Source organism: Chrysemys picta, chromosome 15, assembly GCF_011386835.1.
Source record: "Chrysemys picta bellii isolate R12L10 chromosome 15, ASM1138683v2, whole genome shotgun sequence".
In the NCBI taxonomy this organism is placed as follows: Eukaryota; Metazoa; Chordata; order Testudines; family Emydidae; genus Chrysemys; species Chrysemys picta.
Window position 1 is genome coordinate 9,618,474 of NC_088805.1, and position 21,507 is coordinate 9,639,980.

The 21,507-nt window shown below is 44.9% G+C and overlaps 1 protein-coding gene across 6 annotated transcripts in view; it reads right to left on the reverse strand.

Annotated features, from left to right (window-relative positions):
* TAOK3 (TAO kinase 3) overlaps positions 1-21,507 on the reverse strand; it is a 150,106-nt gene that overhangs the window by 40,963 nt on the left and 87,636 nt on the right. For all 6 annotated transcript variants that reach the window (XM_065567825.1, XM_065567828.1, XM_065567824.1 and 3 more), the window contains exons 7-11: positions 20,608-20,704; positions 16,133-16,246; positions 14,981-15,072; positions 9,910-10,003; positions 8,046-8,127 (exon numbers count right to left, since the gene is read on the reverse strand). In XM_065567825.1, coding sequence (XP_065423897.1) covers positions 8,046-8,127; positions 9,910-10,003; positions 14,981-15,072; positions 16,133-16,246; positions 20,608-20,704 — 479 coding nt within the window. The remainder of the gene's footprint in view (positions 1-8,045; positions 8,128-9,909; positions 10,004-14,980; positions 15,073-16,132; positions 16,247-20,607; positions 20,705-21,507) is intronic.

The following is a 21,507-nucleotide window of genomic DNA, read 5'->3' on the forward strand; positions in this document are numbered from 1 at the left end:
CAAATAGTCAGGAGGATACATTGTTAAGTGTTCTAAGGAACAAGTGTATCCTATATATTTCTTCAGGCACGGACAATGAAGCAAGGGGAAAAAATTCTGTACCCAGAAGGCCTGATGCAGCAAACACTCACTACTGGGAGAGCGCGAAGTATTCTGAAGAGCCCTATTGACTTTCATGGAATTAGTCACGGTAATAAGCACCACCCTGGGTTCAGGATCTGGCCCATATCTATTCTATTTGCAATATAAATCAAATCATTCAACGAAATGAAGCCAGGTATACATGATATGCTAAGCTGAAGCACTCCTCAAGAGAGGAGTCTCACATCCAGAAGAGCCATGAGGATCAGATTAACTTGTTTTAATGATCTGTATATAGATGTATGCCAAAGGCTTATTTTAAATTTTTTCAAATAAATTAAAACTATTGTGCGTTTGAGTTTTATTAACGGCAATGCCCATTCATTTCAGTATCAAAGTATCTTGTACTATGACTCAAGCTTTGACGGTCATTTCACAGGGAAGAAAACTGAATAATTTCTATTCCTTTATAGGCAGACCCACCAATTTAATTTTTTTTTAAATAATGTAAACACTGGCAAGTGAATGAAGTCAACGTGCAGCTAATTGTGGGTGGAGATAAAATTACTATTTTCATCTCACTGTAGAGAATTTTTAAAATAGAAAAAATGGATTTCAAACCATGTTACTGATTCTGGAAGTGCCAACATTAATCCATGCCAAATGTGCCCATTCAGCCAAGTACTCAAACACATGTTTTATTTTAAGCTTGTATGAGTAGTCCCAGTGCAATACATGGGACTAATTGCATGCTTTAAAGTTAAGCTTGTGTTTTAATACCTTACTGAATCAGGGCCAGAGTTAGATTGCAAGGTACATGCATGAAATAGAAGGGTAAGAAGTCATCCTTATCTAGGCAGAATAAAATTATGATTGCTTATCTGTATTATAGTAGTATCTATAAGCCCCAAACAAGATCAAGGCCCCACTGAGCCTGGCTCTGCATTCACACATATTAAGAGAGTCCTCGCCCCAAAGCGTTTACAATCTAAATATAGACATGACAGATTAAGGGTGGGAAGGGAAACAGAGGCATAGAGGGGAAGTGAGTTGCCCAAGGTGACACAGCAAGTCAGTGCCAGAGCCAGGAATAGAATCCACATCTCCAAGTAATAAATAGTGAAAATCAAGCTAGATTTTAAAATTCCTTCCAGTTTAAACAAACAAACAAACTATGGTGACACACATGGTTGTGTGTTTTGGTTTTTAAACTACATTTTTAATGTAACTGTCCCTTTAACAAAGCTCATACCAAATACTGAGCGGACATTGCATTCATTCTCAGAAGCATTTAATTCAACAATCACTTAGTACACTCCCCATTGAAAAATACCACCACAAACATAACCTATATCCCTCCTTATGTAAGAGAGCCCGGGCTGCCCAAAAATAGCTCGAAAGAAGAAAGTACTGCATGCTGTAAGCGGAGGAACTTTGGGGCTGATGAAGAAGGGAACAAATTTGTCGTGCAGCAATCAGAATCTTCCAATAAACCAATTAAAAGGACTGAAAATGTACAATCTATGAATGACGTCTCCGCTCCAATTGTTTACACAGACTCCTGCCCAAGGTAACCATGAAATCATATCCTTCAATGAACTTGCACTATTACTAGAGAGCTGAAGGATTGCCAAGCCACATGAATGAATCATCAAGAAACTAACAACATAACCCTATTAGCTGGTCAAAGGATTATCAATGTGCTGCAAGTGGAACCAGAGAAGAAAACACTGGTATGTGCTGTACAGCACATACTCTGATCACAGGGAAAAAAATACACCAGGCTCCGAAGAGATTAAAAACGGAGCCTGATTTATCAGCATTTCAATGGAAAACCAAGCCATAGGAGTTAAATATATATACACTAGATGGTCTAGGTTTACAGCAAAGCCAGAAGAAAGAGCGCAAAGCGGACTATGCAGTACAGAGCGTATGGTTTCGATTTCTCACTTCACGAACCAAGAGAGGCTCTGATGCATCCATGAGAACACATTTTACTGAGCTGAAAGAGCAACAAGAGAAGCCATAAAACAAAGGCTGAATGGTAGCCTTAGAACAAAAATCAGAATCAAAAGGCTGCAAGGTAAGCACAGAGCAGCGATCTAACCAACTGTGGAAATGAAGCAAAAGCCACTATGGAGCTAGTGATCCCTCTGCCGAAATATTCAAGGAAAAACGGAGTCCTGTTTACCTGGTGTGGAACAGCAGCATGCCAGGCAATTCTCACCAGCAGCCAGGCACTGCAACCAGAGGAATAGCAGGCCACTGATCAATTTTAAAGAAAGGGAATATGTAAAAAAAAAGCCTGATGGAAAAGGGGCCGGACAAATTTCACACATGGCTACCTTCTAAAGAAATGCTGCTCCTTGAATTTCCCAAAGATAAAGCCCCTGGAGTTACACAAGGCCCCTCCACTTTTCAGGTAGGCTGTAGCCAGATGACATAAGGAGTTGAACGTCTGATTTTCAATTCACTTCCTATCCGTAATGTCAATAAACTGGGGACATGCCCTTCAGTACGTGGTCCCTGGCCTACTTTCATATTATAAACTGTAAACTGCTGCCAAGTAAGTGCAGCAAAGGAACTTTCTTTACTCCCCAAACAAATGGTAAGTGATTAGGTTGGGAATGAAAACTGGTGAAAGACCATAAACAAAGGGCAATAATAAATGACAAAGTATCAAGTTTAGGAAAAGACTCTGATCAGTTGCTGTGGGAATTGGTGCTAAGTAAGTTTTAATTTAACACTTCGTTAATAATACAGAAAAGGGTGTAAAAGGCATGTTAATGGAAGTCACAAAGCTTACTACATTGGGTGGAGTTGCTAGCACCAGTCTGGACAGAGACATAATAGGGAGATGCCAAGATTAGAAACATGGATAGAAAACCAAAGGAGATTCAACTGGAAAAAAATCTAATACTTTAAAAAAAATACTACATGCAAACAAGTATCAGGGGGTAGCCGTGTTAGTCTGTATCTACAAAAACAACAAGGAGGTGCCACCAGACTCCTTGTTGTACATGCAAACAATAATGCTAAAAAAAGACCTAAGGGTGGCAGTGGACAGGAACTTGGACAAGATTTTGCAACAAGACAGTAGCCAAAAAGGCCAATGAAGTTTGGGGCTGTATACAAAGAAGCATCATCATTACAGAGCAGAGAGGAACTAGCCAGACCTGGGACAGGACTTTCTGCTGTGGGCACATCAATACCAGAAAGATGTGTCAAAATGGAGAGAAAGGAGAACAAAACGATCAGGAGGGCTGGAAGGACTGAGCTAGGAGAAAAGAGCTGCACATCTATGGTTTGGCTAAGAGAAGAGCAAGCAGAACAATCGAGGAAACTGTAGAACCCGACAAACATTTGAAGGGTGCAAACACCACGGGAGGAGAAGTGAGCGAGTGCTTCCCAGTGGCATTACTGGGATTAACAGCATGAAATTGGGAAAAGGAAAATTTAGGCTGAAAATCCTCCTGACAGGCTGCGGAACAGTCTCCCGAGAGAAATGATCGATGACCCATTGCTGGGGCTTAAGACTAGATTGCCCAAGACTCTAGAGAATGCACCAGACAGAATAATCCTGCTCTGGCTGGGAAATGGATCAGCCGACCTAGAAGATCTTTTCCATCCCTAATTTCTATGATTAATCGGTAACTATCTGCAAACCTTGATTAAGGACTCAGGCCTCTGATCATGCAGAATGCAATGCAGTGGTGAATCTTGGAGAACTGGGAGCTCCACATCTCCCAGAAAATCCCTGCTGCTCACTCAAAATCTAAACCCAACTGTTTTTTTTAGATCTCCCACCACGCCCACAGAGAAAGCCTGTAGCACAAACCTTACAAATCTACAGTGCAACTCCATGAAAACTGGGTAAGAGGAAACTGTCCATTGCACAACAGAAAGGTAACATTTTCCTTCATGGGAGAATGAGGGAGAAAAAAACTTGGATTGTAACAGAAGATTAATGGTCCCGCTGGTTTACAAGGAGTTTGTGTAACGGCTCCAGGCAGGGTCTTTGTTAACGAAGGAGATCCATACAGTAACAATGGATGATAGCCAACGTATGGTTCCAAAAGAGGGTGAGTCATTGGGTTACATACATCAGAGGTGGGGGAAAAGGCCTATGATTTTGGTGAGGAAATCTCAATGGAGATAAGTTAGGAGGGAAAGCGATACTTAGCGCTACCATCTTGCTAGAACACAAATCTCTTGTGGCAAAGCATTGGACAAAGAGGGAACCGAGCTCAAAAGAAACAAGACTAATGTACAGGCAGTTCAGGGAAGTGTCGAAGAGAAGTTTGTGCAAGCCGTACAAGTTAAGGGTCAAGAAACAGATCTGGCATCACCAGAAGGGGAGTGGAACCGCCTCAAAAGAATGCAGATTGAGGTGGTGGAAGAGGTTTGTGGGCAACATAGATGGGGAAAGCCCAGGAAAAGAGAGAAATGGTGGTGGCCCTGATCAAGTTCAAATAGGAATCTGAGACAAGAAAATGGTGCATAAAAAAAAAAAAATCAACTCCATCGAGTGTAAACGAAAACAAATACCACGAAGCAAAGCAAGCTACCAAGCAGGCAGTGAAAGCCAAAGCGTGACCAAGACAATTTATACGCCAACCTTGTAAATGACTCACAGTTAGCTGGCAAAAATATCTATAGCATTACAAAAATGAGACGCAAAGGGAAGGAGGATGATATTGTCACACCATTAGTAAATGATGGCCAGGCGATACTACTAGTAACACCTGAACAAGTGAAGGAGCGGTGGAAAAAATACTTTGAGAGTCTCTTAAATATGGCAAACCCCTTTAGGGTGGAGTGACCAACAGGTGACCCTCATGTAGTGCCTGAGCCTCACACAACAGTGGGCGAGGGGAGATACGCAATTTAGGTAATGAAGAACAGTACGGCATCAAGACTCAAAGCGACAGCAGACCTGGTGAAAGTCTTGGATGAGTGAGGCATAAAATGGATGAGCAGAAACGTTAAAAGTCATCTGGTGAGGCAAGACAATTCCTGAAGGCTGGTGCAAGTCTATCCTGGTCCCCGTACTTAAGAAGGGAAGTTTCCATGAATGTGAAAAGTATCGAGGGATAAAACTCATGTCGCGTGGGATGAAGATACTGGAACAGACCCTGGGGATGGCAGGATTTGGAGAATGTGGAACTCCTCCTGGAACAAGAGCCGTTCAGCTTTAGGAAAGGACAAGGAACCACAGATGGCATGTCTGTAAATTGGCAAAGGACAGAGAAGTGGCTAGAGCACCAACAGAATAGGGTCTGGGCTTTTATAGACCTAGAAAAGGCATACGATAAAGTGGACAGAAAGATGCTCACACCGGTGCTGAGGTAATACGGAGTGTCTGAGGATTTAGTAACTGTGGAGAATGCCCTACATAAATCACCTAAAACAGTGATTCAAACATGTTTTGTAACGACAAGCACGTTTGAAGTGAAAGTTGGACTGCACCTGTGGTCGGCCGCAAGTCCACTGCTATTTATCATATTGATGGACTACATCAGCATGAAGATCTCAACGGGAAAAGGTGAAAAGCTGCTCTATGCAGATGACAGCAACCAGGGCACCCTCAAAAGAAGCGACAGAGGAAATAATAAGTCAGTGGTATAACCAGATAAGCTGGGATGGGTTGAAAATGAGCATGACTAAGACAGAGTTCATGTGGATCCCTAGCCGTGCCACAGGGAAACTGGACATAGAGATTAGTGAAATGTGACTAAAGCAGTCAGACCAGTTCAAGTACCTTGGTGGGTCAGGTGTGGAAGCCGGCGATCTTGAATGCGTTGGGCAGTCCAGATTGAGGAATGCTGGAAGAGTGTGGAATAACATCTCAGGAATTATGCATGACAGGCGTATGCCACTGAGACTAAAAGCCCAACTGTAAAGAAAAATGGTGGGCCTCCCACAGCTGTGTCGTGCAGAAACCTGGGTGACACAGAGACGGCAGGTTCAGTGCCTACAGGTGTTCAAGATGAGATGTTTTCGTGCCATAAGAGGAGTTACACCAAGAGAGAGATTTCAAAAGGAAAGTATTAGGATGGAAGTCAAAGTCCATGATGCGGCTGACAAAAACCAGGAAGGGTAACTTCACTGGTTCAGATACATGCAGACGATGAATGAAAGAGACCTGCTGAAGATAGCATGGCAGGAAAGGGACTCAGAGGAAAGCCACGGAAGCAATGGATGGATTGCATCAAAGAAGATGGTCAGTAGGTGGACCTTAGTGCCGCCTTGGACAGACAAAGATGGAGGGTGTTTGCACGACGACCCAACCCCAGTTGAGGGGATAAGGGGAAGATGGAAAAGAACACACACACTAATATCCAATTTCTGATTAACATTCTTTTCCTCTCCACTTCTAAGACCATACACAAGGTCACCCTTCCTCCGGGGTAGAGAGGGAGCAGTCCTGTAACGCAGAACCCAACGCTGCTTCCTGCGCACTCCATTGCCACGCTACTGGACCAGTAGGCTGGCTTGCTGTTTTAAACTAAATCTGGAGTGCAGAAATCCCCTCTCGCCTCTCAAAGCTTTTGAGCATGTACTCTTAAGTATAGTCTCTACAACAAAAACTACCCATTGGATAATTTAACAGTGGGTGCCTGCAACAGGGGCAACTAAACTAATGCTGGCGATGGTTTGTCCTTCCTTATGCTTATAGTTCAACTACATTCAGCGCTGCTGCAGAAATCATGATTAAATCCTTTATCCGTTTGCTGCTGACAGGCTCTTCCTTCAGCTAGGGAGGCTACTCCACGAAATACTGCCTCATGAGACTTGCAACTTCCTTCCAGAACTCAAACCTGTTTTCTGCAAAGCCCATTGGGGTACAAAGGGGCAGGAGTCCTGCAACTGCTCCCAAAGTTGTTCCTCACAACATGAGCCCTTTTCCCATGCAGCTTATCCTTAGTCCTTTCCAATAGTGAACCTCAGAGCATCCTGTTACAACAGACGCATTTTAACAGGAGCAGAATGAAGTCTGAAAACAGAACATCAAGTGCCCTAATTCTCTAGCAATGCAAACAAACAAGGCCACCAGCCTTTTACATCTCACATTGGCAGGTTGCAAATTTCTGAAGGAACAATGCAGCCAGATATCAAAAGTGATTCTCAGAACCAGCAGTTTTGCCTGTAACAGGGTGGATTTCAAATGAACCATTTACATGAAAGGAGGCTTAAACGTGATGCTTTAGAAAGATGCATCAACAACAGTGGCAGCCAAGGTTGTGCATAAAGGATGAAATTCATCTCTGCGCAGAGGGCCAGTCCAAGGCCACTACACAACAGGTCAGTGCAGAAGGGTGAGTTTCAGCCCAGGTTAACCACAGCTGTCTGAAGTGCCATCTTATTCCACACGACATTTGGCATTCCCAATTAGTATTTCATACTAGCAAGAGTCTGGTGGCAAGAGGTAGGGGACCATGAATTCATTCATTTATTGTCATGGTGAATTTTAAGGCTGACTTGCAAAATTCTACTGGCCCAAAGTGAGATTTAATTTTTGGAGCGGACAAGTAAAATATCACCAATTTGCCATCATCATTGAAATGTAAAAGGGGGGGCAAATGGGTTCAGCGCCTGGACTGGGAAATGGTCATGATACTTTTGCAAAGCTGCTTTAAAAAGGTCTTTGCTTCGTTCACCCACCCTTTATCATGTAAGCTGTGGGGAGGGAAGCTGTTAAATAGAACAGAAGCTGAAATTACATTTCTAAATGAAAATACATAGTGATCATAATAAAAAGGGAAAATTCTTCAGGAAAACCAATCCACAGGGTGCAAGTAGTCCCGACCTTGCAGTGCCTCTGCCTACCTGGATACACTAGAAAATGGCCTACTCCACTCTGCCAAGCCACGTCCTGTCCCACCACCAATACTGGTAACATTACGCCACCTCCGACCTCCCTCCCTCCCCCAAACGTCTGAAATAGAAAAGTGAGACGTTACCCGCAACAGGTCTGCTGACGATGGCCTTTCCTGAGGTATTTTCTGCAAGCAGTAATCAACAAATCCCCTAAAGGAGTCCGTCCTGTAGAGAGAGAGAAATTTAATGGGGGGGGGGAATCATTTCAGGGGCCGGAAGGCACACTGGTGACTTTCAAAATTTATCTGCATCAGTAGGGGTGTGTGGGGGGGGGGCGGAATCTGTATTTCTCTGTTCTTAAGTTCTGGGACAGGAGAGAAACTGGACTGTTGCCAAGTGTACTGGTTAATTCCCTTGGTTCCTCAATGCAAGTAGAAACGCACGGGCACTCGCAGCGAGGGGGAAATCACAGTGTGCGTTGGGCAGCAAGATGTTCTGCACTGGAGTTCAAGTCCTTTTACTCTAGTGAAGGTGAAGTTTGCACTAGCAGATGCAACTTCCATGAGAAAGGGGCTTTCCTTTTAATAACTTGATGGGAGAGATCTCCATTTTATCCAATCATTACTGACAGTGCACCAGCTGTGGCACTTAAGCACATGTTTCAGGGCCTTGCTCAACTGGGGCTGGTATCTTGAGGGATTCCCTGTCTCCTCATGCCCAGGAAAAGAAAAATAGTCTCCTTGAGTGTATTGTTCCCGCCCTGCCAATGAAACTCAGACATTAACACATTTCAACAGGAGTAATATTTCTGTACAGACCACACTGATTTCCTTCTGTTTTTAGTCTCTATCTGCATTTTTGGCGTCAATGTGAGGATACAAAGGGCAATAGAAAAGTCCATCACTAACAGGGATATCAATTCATATGCCATATTCACAGGTACTCCGCAGCAAGCTTCCCCTCAATTTCAGTAACAAGACCTTTGGACTCTCTGGCGCTCCAGACCAGCAGATGGAAAGTCTGTGACAGCATCACACAGGTTCTAGTGACTTAGGACAATGAATTCTACTCCTGCGTTATTAAATTGAACTTACTTTATCCTGCCCCTAAGTTTTTTTCATTTTCCATATGCTGTACATGAAGCACAGTAACTGCACAATAAACATAGTCAAGACGGAAGTTAGCGGTTTGGGCGTGTGGGTAGAAGACCAACTTTTTGGCACCTGGAAAGGCGTTCAAGGCAGATTGGGATTATGGGACAAGTACATTATCTGAATGTTTCCATTATGAAATAGCTGACATGACAATTTGAATGGCTATCATTAGGTTTCAGAGTTAACACGTGTGCCGATAACAGGGCAAGTTCATACCCATCTATGAGCTTTGTTTCATGCTGTCTGCAGATTGAGGCTACCATCATTGCCTCAGTTACACTCCACTTTTGGAGGGTTTCCTTTGCGACCATAAAAGAGCAAGACATTTTTAAAAATCAAAGCTTGGATTCTGGAACACAAGTGCGTGGCAAGGTGAGGATTCTGCAGCCACAGAGCCCTGAATATCTGACAAAGCTCCTAAAGTGACTCCCAGGAAAAGCTAGTTGAATCTACCTATCTGCAGCTATCCTTTCTCTCAGGTTTTGCTGCACAGTTACATTAACAGTTCCTCCTTCAGCCAAGCACCATTCACACCTGGAAATTCTGTTGACACTGACTTAGGTTGGCTTAATACACACACTAACATTTTACTTCATGCAGTATCTACAGGCGCATAATTAGTACCTGCACGCATCGGACTGCAGGACAGCCGAAGTGACAGCAGGTCAAAGCTAAGCCTACCTACTAGAGAATATCGGTGCAGTAGCAGACATGGAACTCGACAGCTGACAGTCAATCGCTACACCAGAACAACCGCTTTCCTTGTCAGATATTTAACCACGTGAAGGGTGCTGGAGGGGCCAATGGTTTTCAGGAAAACAAAACCCAAAAGAGAACAGAGTAGCATTCTTACCATTCATTTGACTGTAACGTAGGGGAGTCATTCTGGGCTATGTGATATAAGGCACTCATTGCATTCATGTTGAAAAGGGGAGGCTTCCGTTCGGCTGGAAAGACAAGAGAAAGGAAGGATAAAGCAGGCGAAGAAAACGGAGAAGGACAAGGAAGTTCAAGCAAGGTGTCGCTGCTAAATCAATAGCTCATTACTGTCGTCATGCCACATAAACCCATTATTTTAATCTCTGAGGTTAGTTCAGGACAGCCCTTTAGGGAAAACTGTTGGTCATCTGAATGCTGGATGGGACAGCTCCTGAGAAAACAAGTGCAACCCAGTGGGTTTTACCTGTAAAAAGGGTTCTAGTATCTTTTACCCGAGTGACATCTTCCTGAGTTTGGCCTGCTGCAGTAAATACAGGACAAGAAATAATTGTCAGCGCAAGTGAAGCATGATCACCATCTGCCCTGGAAAAGCTGGGAACTGGCACCTAAAAATGCTGGGTGCTCTGCCTGACAACATCTGACATGAAAGAGGACAAGATGCCTTCGATTTTGGTGCCCTTGTAACCAACTGGCAGAAGGACAACAATTTGCCTGCCTACCTGCTTCTTTGCTAAATTCCTCCTCAGCTCCCCTTAGCCAGAGTCACTCCTGGGAGTGCACTTCTGAAAGGCTACTCAACTTCGGTCTGTCTGTGCTCTCCTCAGAACAGGGCACAACTGCTGATCAGAGAAATGGAGGCAGGAGGCCAGTTTTCACCCTGGTCCAAGGTCAGACGTACCATGACTCAATGCAGCCAGATTTTTAAGTTCATGTCAGGTCAGAGCAGAGCAGCTGCTTGTCCCTGACATGCAATGTGCATACAACTCAACATGATTTTTTTTCCAGACTAATTTTGGCTATGCAAGAAATTGGGTCCCCACCATCCTGGGTCAGACAAACACTTGAGAGCCAGGTCCCGGTAGCTGAATAAGAAAATTGGTACTTTCCAAGAGGATTAGCAACAACAAGAAATACTTGGTAAAAAAGCTTTGAGATCCTTGAATGAAAAGCTCCATGGAAGTTCAAATATTAGTTCAGCCTCAATGCCCATATGGGGTCTATCACAAGACCCATTTTACAGTGGGGAAAACAATCACAGAGAGGTTCGATGACTAGCTGAAACCCACACAGCAGGCCTGGGAAGAGAACCCAGGAGCTCTGATTCTCCATTTCTTGATTCTGAAATACAAACTGCATCAAGGGGAAGCTAGTTCTAGCCGCGAAATGCAAGACTAGTAATTGCATCAGCCATCACACAACATGAGAGATGGAACTACCCCCTTTCTGTCGGAAACAACATTTCTCCCCATTCCTAGTCCACTTTGCCAGTCCCCAGGGTCTGCTGCCAGCTGAAGGTTTACCAGAAGTACCGTTTTCAGGGAGCTTTGCCTTACAGCAAAGATCACTTCCGATAGATGGCTACAAACACAGGTTTAAAATGGGTTATTTTTTCTATGAAAATGATCTGCTGAACAAATACAAAGTTAATTTTCAAACTTTAAAATGTGCACAACCATTCTATAGAACAGCTACTGTAGCAACATATGCTAGTGCTAACTAGCCAATTATCAGTTGCCATTAATTCCTTTTTGACCTATTAACACTGACTACCCTGGTGTAGTATTCTGTTTATTAAAGTTTTCTCAAAAGCCAACTCTCAAGATACAGAAGGTCCCACCATAACAGGGTACGGTCTGAATGCTTAACAACATTTAACAGCTCTCACAGTGCAGGGTTTCACTGCTTATGTTTTGTGTTTTTCTTATAACCCTTACGTATTTGATGGGCCCTGCGCTGAGAATTATTGTGGTAACTATCACTGTATATAGGGGAGAGAACATGTATTTTACCTGCTGGTGCAGACACTGAGGAAAACACAAGGGGTCCCTGATGAGGAGACTGGGATCAAGAACAGGAGAAAACAGAACAAAGCTGTCATGGCAGAATGGTATGGGACAGAGGGAGGGAGGGAGGGGGAGTTATCTCCGTGGCCCCATTAAGAGCACAAGAGAATTGTCACCTTTGGGGTTTGTTGCTCATGTGCTGTTTCTTGCAACATGCCTCAGGGGTTTTCCTTGCTGGCTAGGGCAGCATTTAGGTTACAAGCGTGATAGGTTATGCTGCCTTGTCTGAAGATTTTCCTGTGCAGTCAGGAATTCATCCCACATCATCCCACATTTAGCATGTTGCCTATTAATCAGTGTACACCGCATGCTAGGTCTCCACCCATACGAAGCAGCCTTTGTGGACAGAAGGGCCTGGCTGCGCAATCCTCACAGAAAGAGGCAGTTACTACAGCACTGCATCAGTTGACCATACTCTGGATGGTGACGTGAAAAGCTGCTCAAATGTTCGGTGTTGATGTTTGGACACTGGAGGAAAGGAACTGGTGCTTCCCTCAGCCTGAGAGAGTCAGTGACCCCCCACCACTACCGGTGGCTAGTAACCCAGCAAGAGCGACTCAGGGTCTGACAATTATTATCAACAACACAGAACCCGAGTACTTGTGAGATGCCGTGTTGCTTTTTATTCCATTGAGCCCATGCAAGCTGACAGCACAGAGCTGCTGACCACCCCCCAAAGACACCCCAGAGGGCACTGTGAGAGGCAGCATCTTCAGTAGCCCATCACTGTAGAGCTCCTTTCTCCCACGGCCATATATGAAGGCAGACGGGTGGCATCCTCCTTCACATTGAAACTCAAGGCATGGTTTCCTTTTTTTGAGCTTCGTTTCTCTGCCTCTCAAAGTTGGTTCCCACTGTGGCATCTTGTCAGGCCTCTTACCCAGGTCCTATGGTTATCCATCAAGTGCTGTGAACCTGCTTGTCCCTCCACCCAATACAGAAGAAGATATGGTCCAGTCCCTCAGGCAGACAATTCAACTGTACAGACAGCTCAGGTCAGACACACAATACACGAGGTGAGCAATTTGAGAGTGGGATAAATAATCCCGTCTCAATGGATGTGTATTTTTAAAATGGCTTCTGTGGATGAACACTGGAAAGATATCAGGGGAGAACTTGGTTTTAAGAAGGGATTTAAATGGAGCGGGCAGTGAAGCTTGCCGGAAGGGGAAGCACCGAAGAAAGAAAATAAAGAACGGAAGAGGACACACAGTGTGTGGTTAGGTGGTGGCTGGTATTAGAGGATCGGAGTGAGACGGGAAGTAGGAAGAAATGTTGCACGTTATTTTTTAGTTTCCTTTAGTTGAGGCTCCCAGAGGCTGTTGGGCCTGGAATGTAAAGATGACAATAGCAACGTGCTTCCCAATACTCGTAAGCTGCCATTCCACAATGGCTCCACACAGGGACAGGTTCACAGTGTAGGGTCAGCACCACAGTCATCTCCAGGAGTGATCAGTCTCTGTGATTACGTCTACACTGCAGCAAAGAGCAAGCTTCCCAGCCCAGGTGGACAGACTTGCACTAGCGGGGCTTAAGCCAGCACACTAGAAGTAGCGTCCGCACTGCGGGTCCGGCACGGACTCAGGATAGCCACCCAAGCTCAGACCAGGGGGTCAGGTGGGCTTGAGAGCCCGAGCTGCTGCCTGAGCCACATCAGTCACAGTGCTCGACCCCACTAGCCTGAGCTCTGCTGGCTCCCAGCTGCAGTCTAGAAAATCCCTCACTGTTGTGGCTTAACCGGCAGCGTGCACAGCGTGCACAGGGTACTTCGATGGCCGAGGCTGAATTATCAACCATGTGTAGGCTCCACTCATCTGCTTGCTCAAGAATAGGATATTCATGTTCTTTCTTGGGCATAGGTTGAGGTTATTCTTTGTGGGTCTAGTGGAGTCATCCTAGGATGATAATGCCGTTATACTGGGAAACCAGATGGACTGAAACAGCGTAAGAAGTGATGGCTGAGTGAGGACTTTAAGAACTATTCATATAGCGACTCCAACAGTTTGACAGGGTTGAAGGCATCTGTTTTTAAATCTGGGGTTACAGGAGTTTATCATCTTTGTGTACCAATAGGCCCCTTACCTGTAAGTGATTTCAAAAAAGCAGGTTGGAATCTTTATCGTTAGCTGTTGATTATAGGCCAAATTCAACTCTGGTATAGGACGACAATTCATTTGGACTTCATTGGAAGTTTCTTCTGCTTACACCAGCACTGAATTTGTTTCTATATGAGGAATTTGCTACCAAAGGGCTCAGTCCCCTGGATTGTACAGTACCTCAACTCCTATGGAAATCGACAGGAGTTGAGGGCATAGAGCACCTTGTAGAGACATTCAGCAACACACAGGATGGGTTCAAAGGAAGAACCTGCCAGCATCAGGAGCAGTTCTCCTGTGATGACTGCAACCAATCTACTGTGGGCTCATCCATGTGTTTCTGCTGGAAGCAGACACTGAACTCAGGAAATAGGGGATAATTCATACAGACCTGCAGAACCTCTGACAATTATAATCCACTATCACCCAGGAGGAAGCTCAATTTCCAAACGTAGCAGCCAGCTGAGACACCCAAATCCTACATCTGGATGCTTAAACTGGCTCACAGGAATGTAAATGCTATTTTTCTGTTCCTACAGTAAATGCCAATTTGAGGAACCAAATGTAGGTTTGGGATGGTTTCTTAAGGGGCTCCTGTTAGAAAACTGGGCCTGCAGAATCACATTGACAGCCTTTTCTTTTGTTTTCCTCCAGAAGAACCTGTTCTTCAGAGGACTTTCAATATTCTATTAGCTACAGCAGCTTCAGTGCTTCCTCTTCTGCCAGCAATGGAGGATCTGCCCAAACCCAGCTCTGGCTAAACACATTAAAAAAGGCCAACCAAATCCTTTTTGTGCTCAGAGTTGTTATTCCCTGAGCACCTCAGGCTAGTATAAAACACACCAGTGGTGATAGTTAACTCTTGATATACCAGAGAGAATGAAGTGTTTGTAGACAAGCATTTACCTGCAGGGTTTTCTAAGTGTGTCAGGCTCTTTTTATTTAAGAGGGAGAAGAATCTTCCAGTCTTTTAGGACACCAGAATAAATCACAAATTCAGCATGATGGGTACTTGGCAAAGAAGCAGAATAATGCATTCACTCACCTAACTCAATGCACGTGATCCCAAGAGACCAAATGTCCACCTTCCCATCGTACTGTCCTTCGTCCATAGCCAAGATCACCTCTGGGGCCATCCTATCAAGCACAGCACAAAATATGCGGGTTATGGGGAAAAAAATCAACAGCACAGACCTTCTTCAAAAGACTTCAGTTGCGCAGCGGCCCCAGAACGTAAAGAATCAGCACGGAGCTGAGTAAAGCCATGCTGAAATAAAAACACTTGCCTGCATTAGCAGCTTCTCTAAGAAGCATTTTTAAGAAAGGAAAGAAAACGAGAGGCCAACCTGGATCGTCTTGCTATTAGCACAACATGCTGGCACATGGGAGACCCACACCAATCTCAAAGGCATTGTACCTGGAGTCAGTCAGCAGGGGCTGAAGTGTCCTAAAGGCGTGACTTTCAATCTCCCCAGAGATGGTGGGTTTTTTCCACTGGCACGCCAGGAGCATTTTCCAGCAGACATGTGCAACCTGTGAGTGCAGCTATGAAAGGAACAGGGGAATCTGGAACAGAGTGGGGAAAGATGGCGGTCCAGAATAAAGGGAGGGGTGAAAAAACAGGGGACCCGGCTTGGGAAAGGTTCAACCTCTTAACTTGCTACTTCAGGGAGGAAGTAGGCTTCTCACCCCATGTACTTGTGCAGAGGTTGGGCGATAGGTGATCTCTGGCATCAATGCCCTGGAGAGTCTGCCATGAAATAAATGGAGTGTAAAGCTATGCTGGGCCACTGGGTTGGGAACATTAATCAACTCAAACAAACATCCAACAAGTTTCTTCAAAACAGAGTTCTAAATTATTTACATGCCTATCCCTGCTGCCCAGTCAGACTGACGGGGCTCTGGCCCCCCGGGCAATAGAGTCTGTCCAACACCTAGGACAAAAATCTATTTTTTAAGCTCCTGGCACTATGGTAATTGAAACAGTGACAGTGGCCACATCAAACTGTGCTGCAAAGGCCACCTTTTCTCATGAGCACTCAGGAGGAAAGTGGGTTGAAGAGCTGGGTGTGGAGGCTTTAAAAGGATGCTCAGTTAATGCTACTGGTTGGAGGTTTTTAATGCCGCATATCGTTCGTGAAGCGCCAGAAGCGAGAGAGAGGCCCTGTAAAGACTAACGTGTTCCAGCTCTACTTACCAGTAAGGGGTCCCCACAAAGGAGTTGGCAGGAGAGACTATAGACGCAGACCCAAAATCAGCTAGTTTCACCTGACCCGGTTCCGTTAGGAGAATATTTCCAGCTTTAATATCCCTTGGGAACAAAGGAGAAGTGCGGTTTTGGTTACAATTAAAAATGCAGTGACACTACAGTCCATTAGCCTTTCTGCAGAATAAGAGCGATGCAGCACTGAAGATTTAAAAGCCCCCAAAGAGCGATTTTTTACTCCTGTTTATGATGATGGTGCATCGGAGCAACCAAGAATGCGCTGCTTTGTGCCAGGCACTTTACAAACACGGGGTAAGATGGACAGGCTCTGCCCAAGAGAGTTTACAATCTCAGTAGACAAGAGAGACACAGGGTGGGGGAAAGGGGGGTCTCACACACAAGCAGAGTGAACCACGTCAGGGCAGCAAGTGACATTTGTGCCACTGTTGGTTTTAGTTATGAGGGAATAAGCTCACTGGAGAGAAAAGCCAGGGGAAAGGGGCCACTCAAGGGGAGAAGAGGGTAAGAGGGGCAGGTCTGGAGGGAAACTTAAGTAAAGAGACTGGGAGGGAAGGGTGGAGAGGGCTGGAGCAAACAGCCAATCAGCCCAGGGCAGAGAAAGTCCAGTCAAAACGGTCTCTGAGTGCCCCAGGTCCCTGCTTTGGCTGCTCCTACTGGCTGGAGAAAGGGACTCGGTAATCATGTGGCTTTTCTGGGAACAGGGAACTGCCAGGCACTAGAAAGGAGAAAAAATGAATGATGACCTTGTGCACTGGCCTGAGACTTAAGAGATCTGGGTTCAATACTCAGCTCTGCCACCTTGTATGACCTCGGGCATGTCACAGTAGCCATCCCGTGCCTCAGTTTCCCCATCTGAATGAGGATACGACTACTTTCGTATCTCACAGGGGTACAGCCAGGGGAGGATTAATTAGAATTGTACGGGTTCCAATTATGGTTATGACGACTTTAAGTAGACAGACACGATGTACAGATATGAAACCACTTAAGCTGATACAAAACATTAATTCTTAAGTGCCAGCAGTAAGGGGGTTAAATTCAAATGAACTTGTGAAATGTTGCTAAAAGGTTAAAGCCATTCATTCCATGACACTTGGCTAAGTGCCTATATAGAGCTACAGATAACGTCACCAAGCTCAGGACCCAGGCAGAATTGTCTGTCTAGTCTTTGCTATACTGGAAACGTTTCTTCTCCCACCGCCTCCCAATATAAAACTAGGAAGAAAAACCAACAACAAAAAGATTGTTTTAGGGGATCCAGCTCTCGTTATACGCAGTATAATAATGTACTGTAAAAACTGAGACAGCATTTGGATAATGAGGGGGAAATAGTACCCCAGGGATGTTTTCACATGGCAGCATCTCAATTATTTACTTTTTGCAAAAGCAGGCCCTCCGTAGAAATGGAAGGTGAGTTAAAAGTTCCAGCTAAGTCAGGCTGTTAACACTGTAGCTAACGGCAATGCCAAGTTCTCCTTTTTCAAAAAACATCACAATACACAATAAACCACTTGAAATCTGCAGTTTTTCCCCCACTCTGCGGCCCACTATGTAAGCCCCCACACAGCATAACCTTTTACATTATTATTAGTATTACTGCAGCTGCTAGAGACCTAAACATGTTTACGGTCCCCGCTGTAGTGGGCATGGTCTGAACACTGGCACGAGACAATCCCTACCCTAAAGAGCTCCCATTCTAGACCTGTGGGTTGCTTGCAGCCCAATCAGCACACAGCTGTGGCTGAGGTGACATCTTCAGGGCCATACAGGTAGTATATATACTGTGTGGATGAGGCCCAGAAAATACACAGAGAGCTGCATATGCAGCCCACAATGGTAAATAGGTTGAGAACCACTGTTCTAGACAGACAAGATAGACAGCGTGGGAGAGAAACAGAGGCACAGAGAGGTAAAGCGACCTGCCCAAGTTCACAGCGGGTTAGGGAATAGAACTCAGGTCCCCTGACTCACAGTTCAGAGCTGCATCCACTAGACCAACACTGCTTCTCAAACCTGAACCTAAACCTATAACTATCCCAATAACTTTTTACTGATATATTCATCCCAGTGTCCCAGTTAGGGGAACACACTGAAATGTCGGGGTGTGCTTGTTTCTGCAGAGTTTATTTCTATAGGGTACACCTACAGAGAAGGCATTTTACAAGCCTACCCTGAACAGTATGTGCAAAGACAGAACCCAGAAAAAGTGCAAAATACTCAGGAAGCATTCGCCATTATGTCCAATGCTATCTCCAGTTCACTCCAATATGTGAAAAATTAACAGAAGCTTGTGCAACAGCCCTATGTCACCAGAAAAAAGCCTTCACTGAGTAACAATGTACTGCCCATCTTATAGTTATCCTTAGCAAAGCTAGGACATTGGATTCACAGGGGTAGCAAGTGACAGTACGAATAAAGAACTTTGGGTTTGGGCAAATATATTTGCTCCTTACTAGTTTATAGTTTATCTACTATCTGCAATTTAAAAGAAAAACAGCTTCATCCTATTGCATTCCACGCAATTATGTTGGACATCCTGTTAGAGAACAGAAGAGGATGCACAATTAGGAAACTGCACTTCTTCTGTCTCACCACAGTGTGTCCCCCTTATGCCAAGTCATGCTCAGCTTGCTTGCCTCTCTATGGGGCAGGAAAACAGAAGTTATATTGGTCCCAGGAGATTAGAGAGACAAGGTGGGTGAGGTAATATCTTCTATTGGACCCACTTCTCTCGCCTACACAAGTTGGTCCAATAAAAGAAGTGACGTGGGCAGTTTGGTTTGGTGGTCACTCGGCGATGAGGAGTGCGCCACTAAGAGCTTTTGTAGAAGAAATTTTGCACGGAGGCAGATGAAAGCCAACCTCAGTGGAGACCTTTCCTCCGAGAGAAGCTGTCCTCCAATTGCATTATTACTGATTATTCATAATACTGTAATGCTTAGCGGCCCCAGTAATAGACATGGACCCCACTGTGCTGGGTGCTGTAAAAACACAGAACATATACAGCCCTGGCTCCAAAGAGCTTTCCGTGTAAGACAGGAGACAGCAGGTGGATACAGACAGGCAAATACAAGGAAATAGTAAGACAATAGCCGAGAAACAATAAGACAGGTGGCTCCATCAAGGCAATGCTCCTCTCTGTGAGCAAATGAGGCCAACCATATTCCTTTGATCCCATAATTTCAGACACTAGGGTCTAGCCGAGAACCAAAGTGCTCTTCTTGGCTCTCTCTGCTGCGGGACAGATTTTCCTCCCCACCTCCCGAGTCCAGGAGCTGGGCATCCTTGTGGAGTGTGCGAAGAGCCGTGGCTGAGAGCAGAACAATAGTTCTGCTTCTGCAGAACAGAGTCAACAACAGTTCCAGCAAAGTGGTTTTCATGAGGTAGCCAGGATGTGTTAACACGGAGTGTCCAGTGCCTCTGAAGGAAACTCTTCATTGTAGCAGCCCCAGGATGTGCTAACTGCCTCTGCCAAATGTTAGTCTGCAACTGGACACGAGGTTATCAACATGGGGAGGATCTGAGCCCAGTGACTGGTTTCAAACTGCCTCTGGAAATAGAGAAGCCTCACCTTTGCTCACTAAATTCTGTGCTCACCCAGATCACCCCGTTTCATAGCAATACCCCAACCTACGGGATTAGGAGTTACCAAAAGAAGACAAGACACACACCTAAATTTCTGACAAAAGACAGGAGAGTCGGAAATTCAAATGGCCACACACTGGCAAACTTTACATCACACAGGACAATTTCCCCAAACAGCCCGAGTCCGGGAGCAGGCCTGGGGGCTTATGCCCGCTGCTTCAGAGGAAGGTGCCTAGTGCACACTCTCCGCTTGTGTGATGCTTTATCCTGGACAAGTGAAGTTTCTTCCTGACCTCTGCAGTGGTCAACTGATTTCCTGAGGCATGAATTTTATCTATTCAGATCTCAGCAAGTACGGTGTAACTGTTATTATTATTGGTCAGAAAGTTAATCAAGCTCTCTTAAATCTGGCTTATGTTTCACTTTACACACCCTTAAACAGTCAGGTATCTTTCCTGTATTTCCTTTGTCATCACTGATTCACCTAACTGCTTCCTCCCGCACATGCAGCCCTGTTTGCCTGGCAAATTTGTTTGGTGACATTGACAGTGAAGTATTTGGAAAACTACTATCACAGAAAAAGAAATCGACCGTTGGATTGCGGCTTTACTAATGATTGCAGCAAAAGAGCAGGCTCATTAACAAGGAGACAGCTTCTGTTTACAAACATACCCTGGCATTAGCAGTGCTGGGAAAGGGAATACTGAACGATGACATCAGTGTGTCAGGAAGTTCTGGTTAAATATTACTGTTTTATAAAGATTACCGGAGTGTAGCAGAGCAATTCTCTAAGGCTTCTCTCTCATCAGCCCTCAACCTAGAGCAAGATAAAACATGGCAGTACCGGACTGTACTCTTACCTATGAATCTTAGCATGAGAATGCAGGTAGGCCAGCCCCTGCAAGGCACCATGGGTAATGGCAGCAATCTCCACTTCCTGAAGTGGTTTCTTGTGAACTAAAGGGTTTAAACAACAAGATGAGGTAAGTTAGATTTGTTCCTTGCCAAGGATTTACACAGCACTGGGAGAGGAAGAGTTAGTCACATTCTTGGAACACAACTGACCTTTGCAGACCATGAGCAGGGTAATACCTATACATCCCTATGTATTTCCTATGGCAAAGAGGTAGGAGGTGGTTCAGGATGAACAGCATATAAAGTAGAGGTGCCTAAGCACATTCCATAGAGCCCTCAAATATGACCAGCACATGCCTGTGGCTGACCATATCTTAGATACAGAGATGTGGCCCATAAAATATTACTTTTAGCTAGCTTGGGATGGATTTCCTACTTCTCTTTACAGGCACTGTGAATGCCTTGGGGTTTGCTTTTAGTTCTGAGGTCACATTAGCCTCCCGTACTGCAAAACTATCTGCAACTGTTCCTTCGAACTGCAGGGCAAAAACAAAGCTGATCAGTTGCAGGTTTCCATTATTGCTGAACAGACAACAAGTAGGTCCCATTTATCTATTGAGGAAGATACAAGCCCAAGAAACAGGCTGTATGCATTTATTTTTTCATTTTACAACATGTAAATGTGCCAGCTAGGTACAGTCCTTGGGCTCCTGGGAAATTCTCAGGGTGGCCCTTGACATCTTGAAGTTTGGGCAGCCCTGTTATAGATAAGGCCCTACCAAAGTCACGGCCATGAAAAACATGTCACAGACCGTGAAATCTGGTCTCCCCCCATGAAATCTGGTCTTTTATGTGCTTTTACCCTATACTATACAGATTTACTGGGGGAGACCAGCGTTTATCAA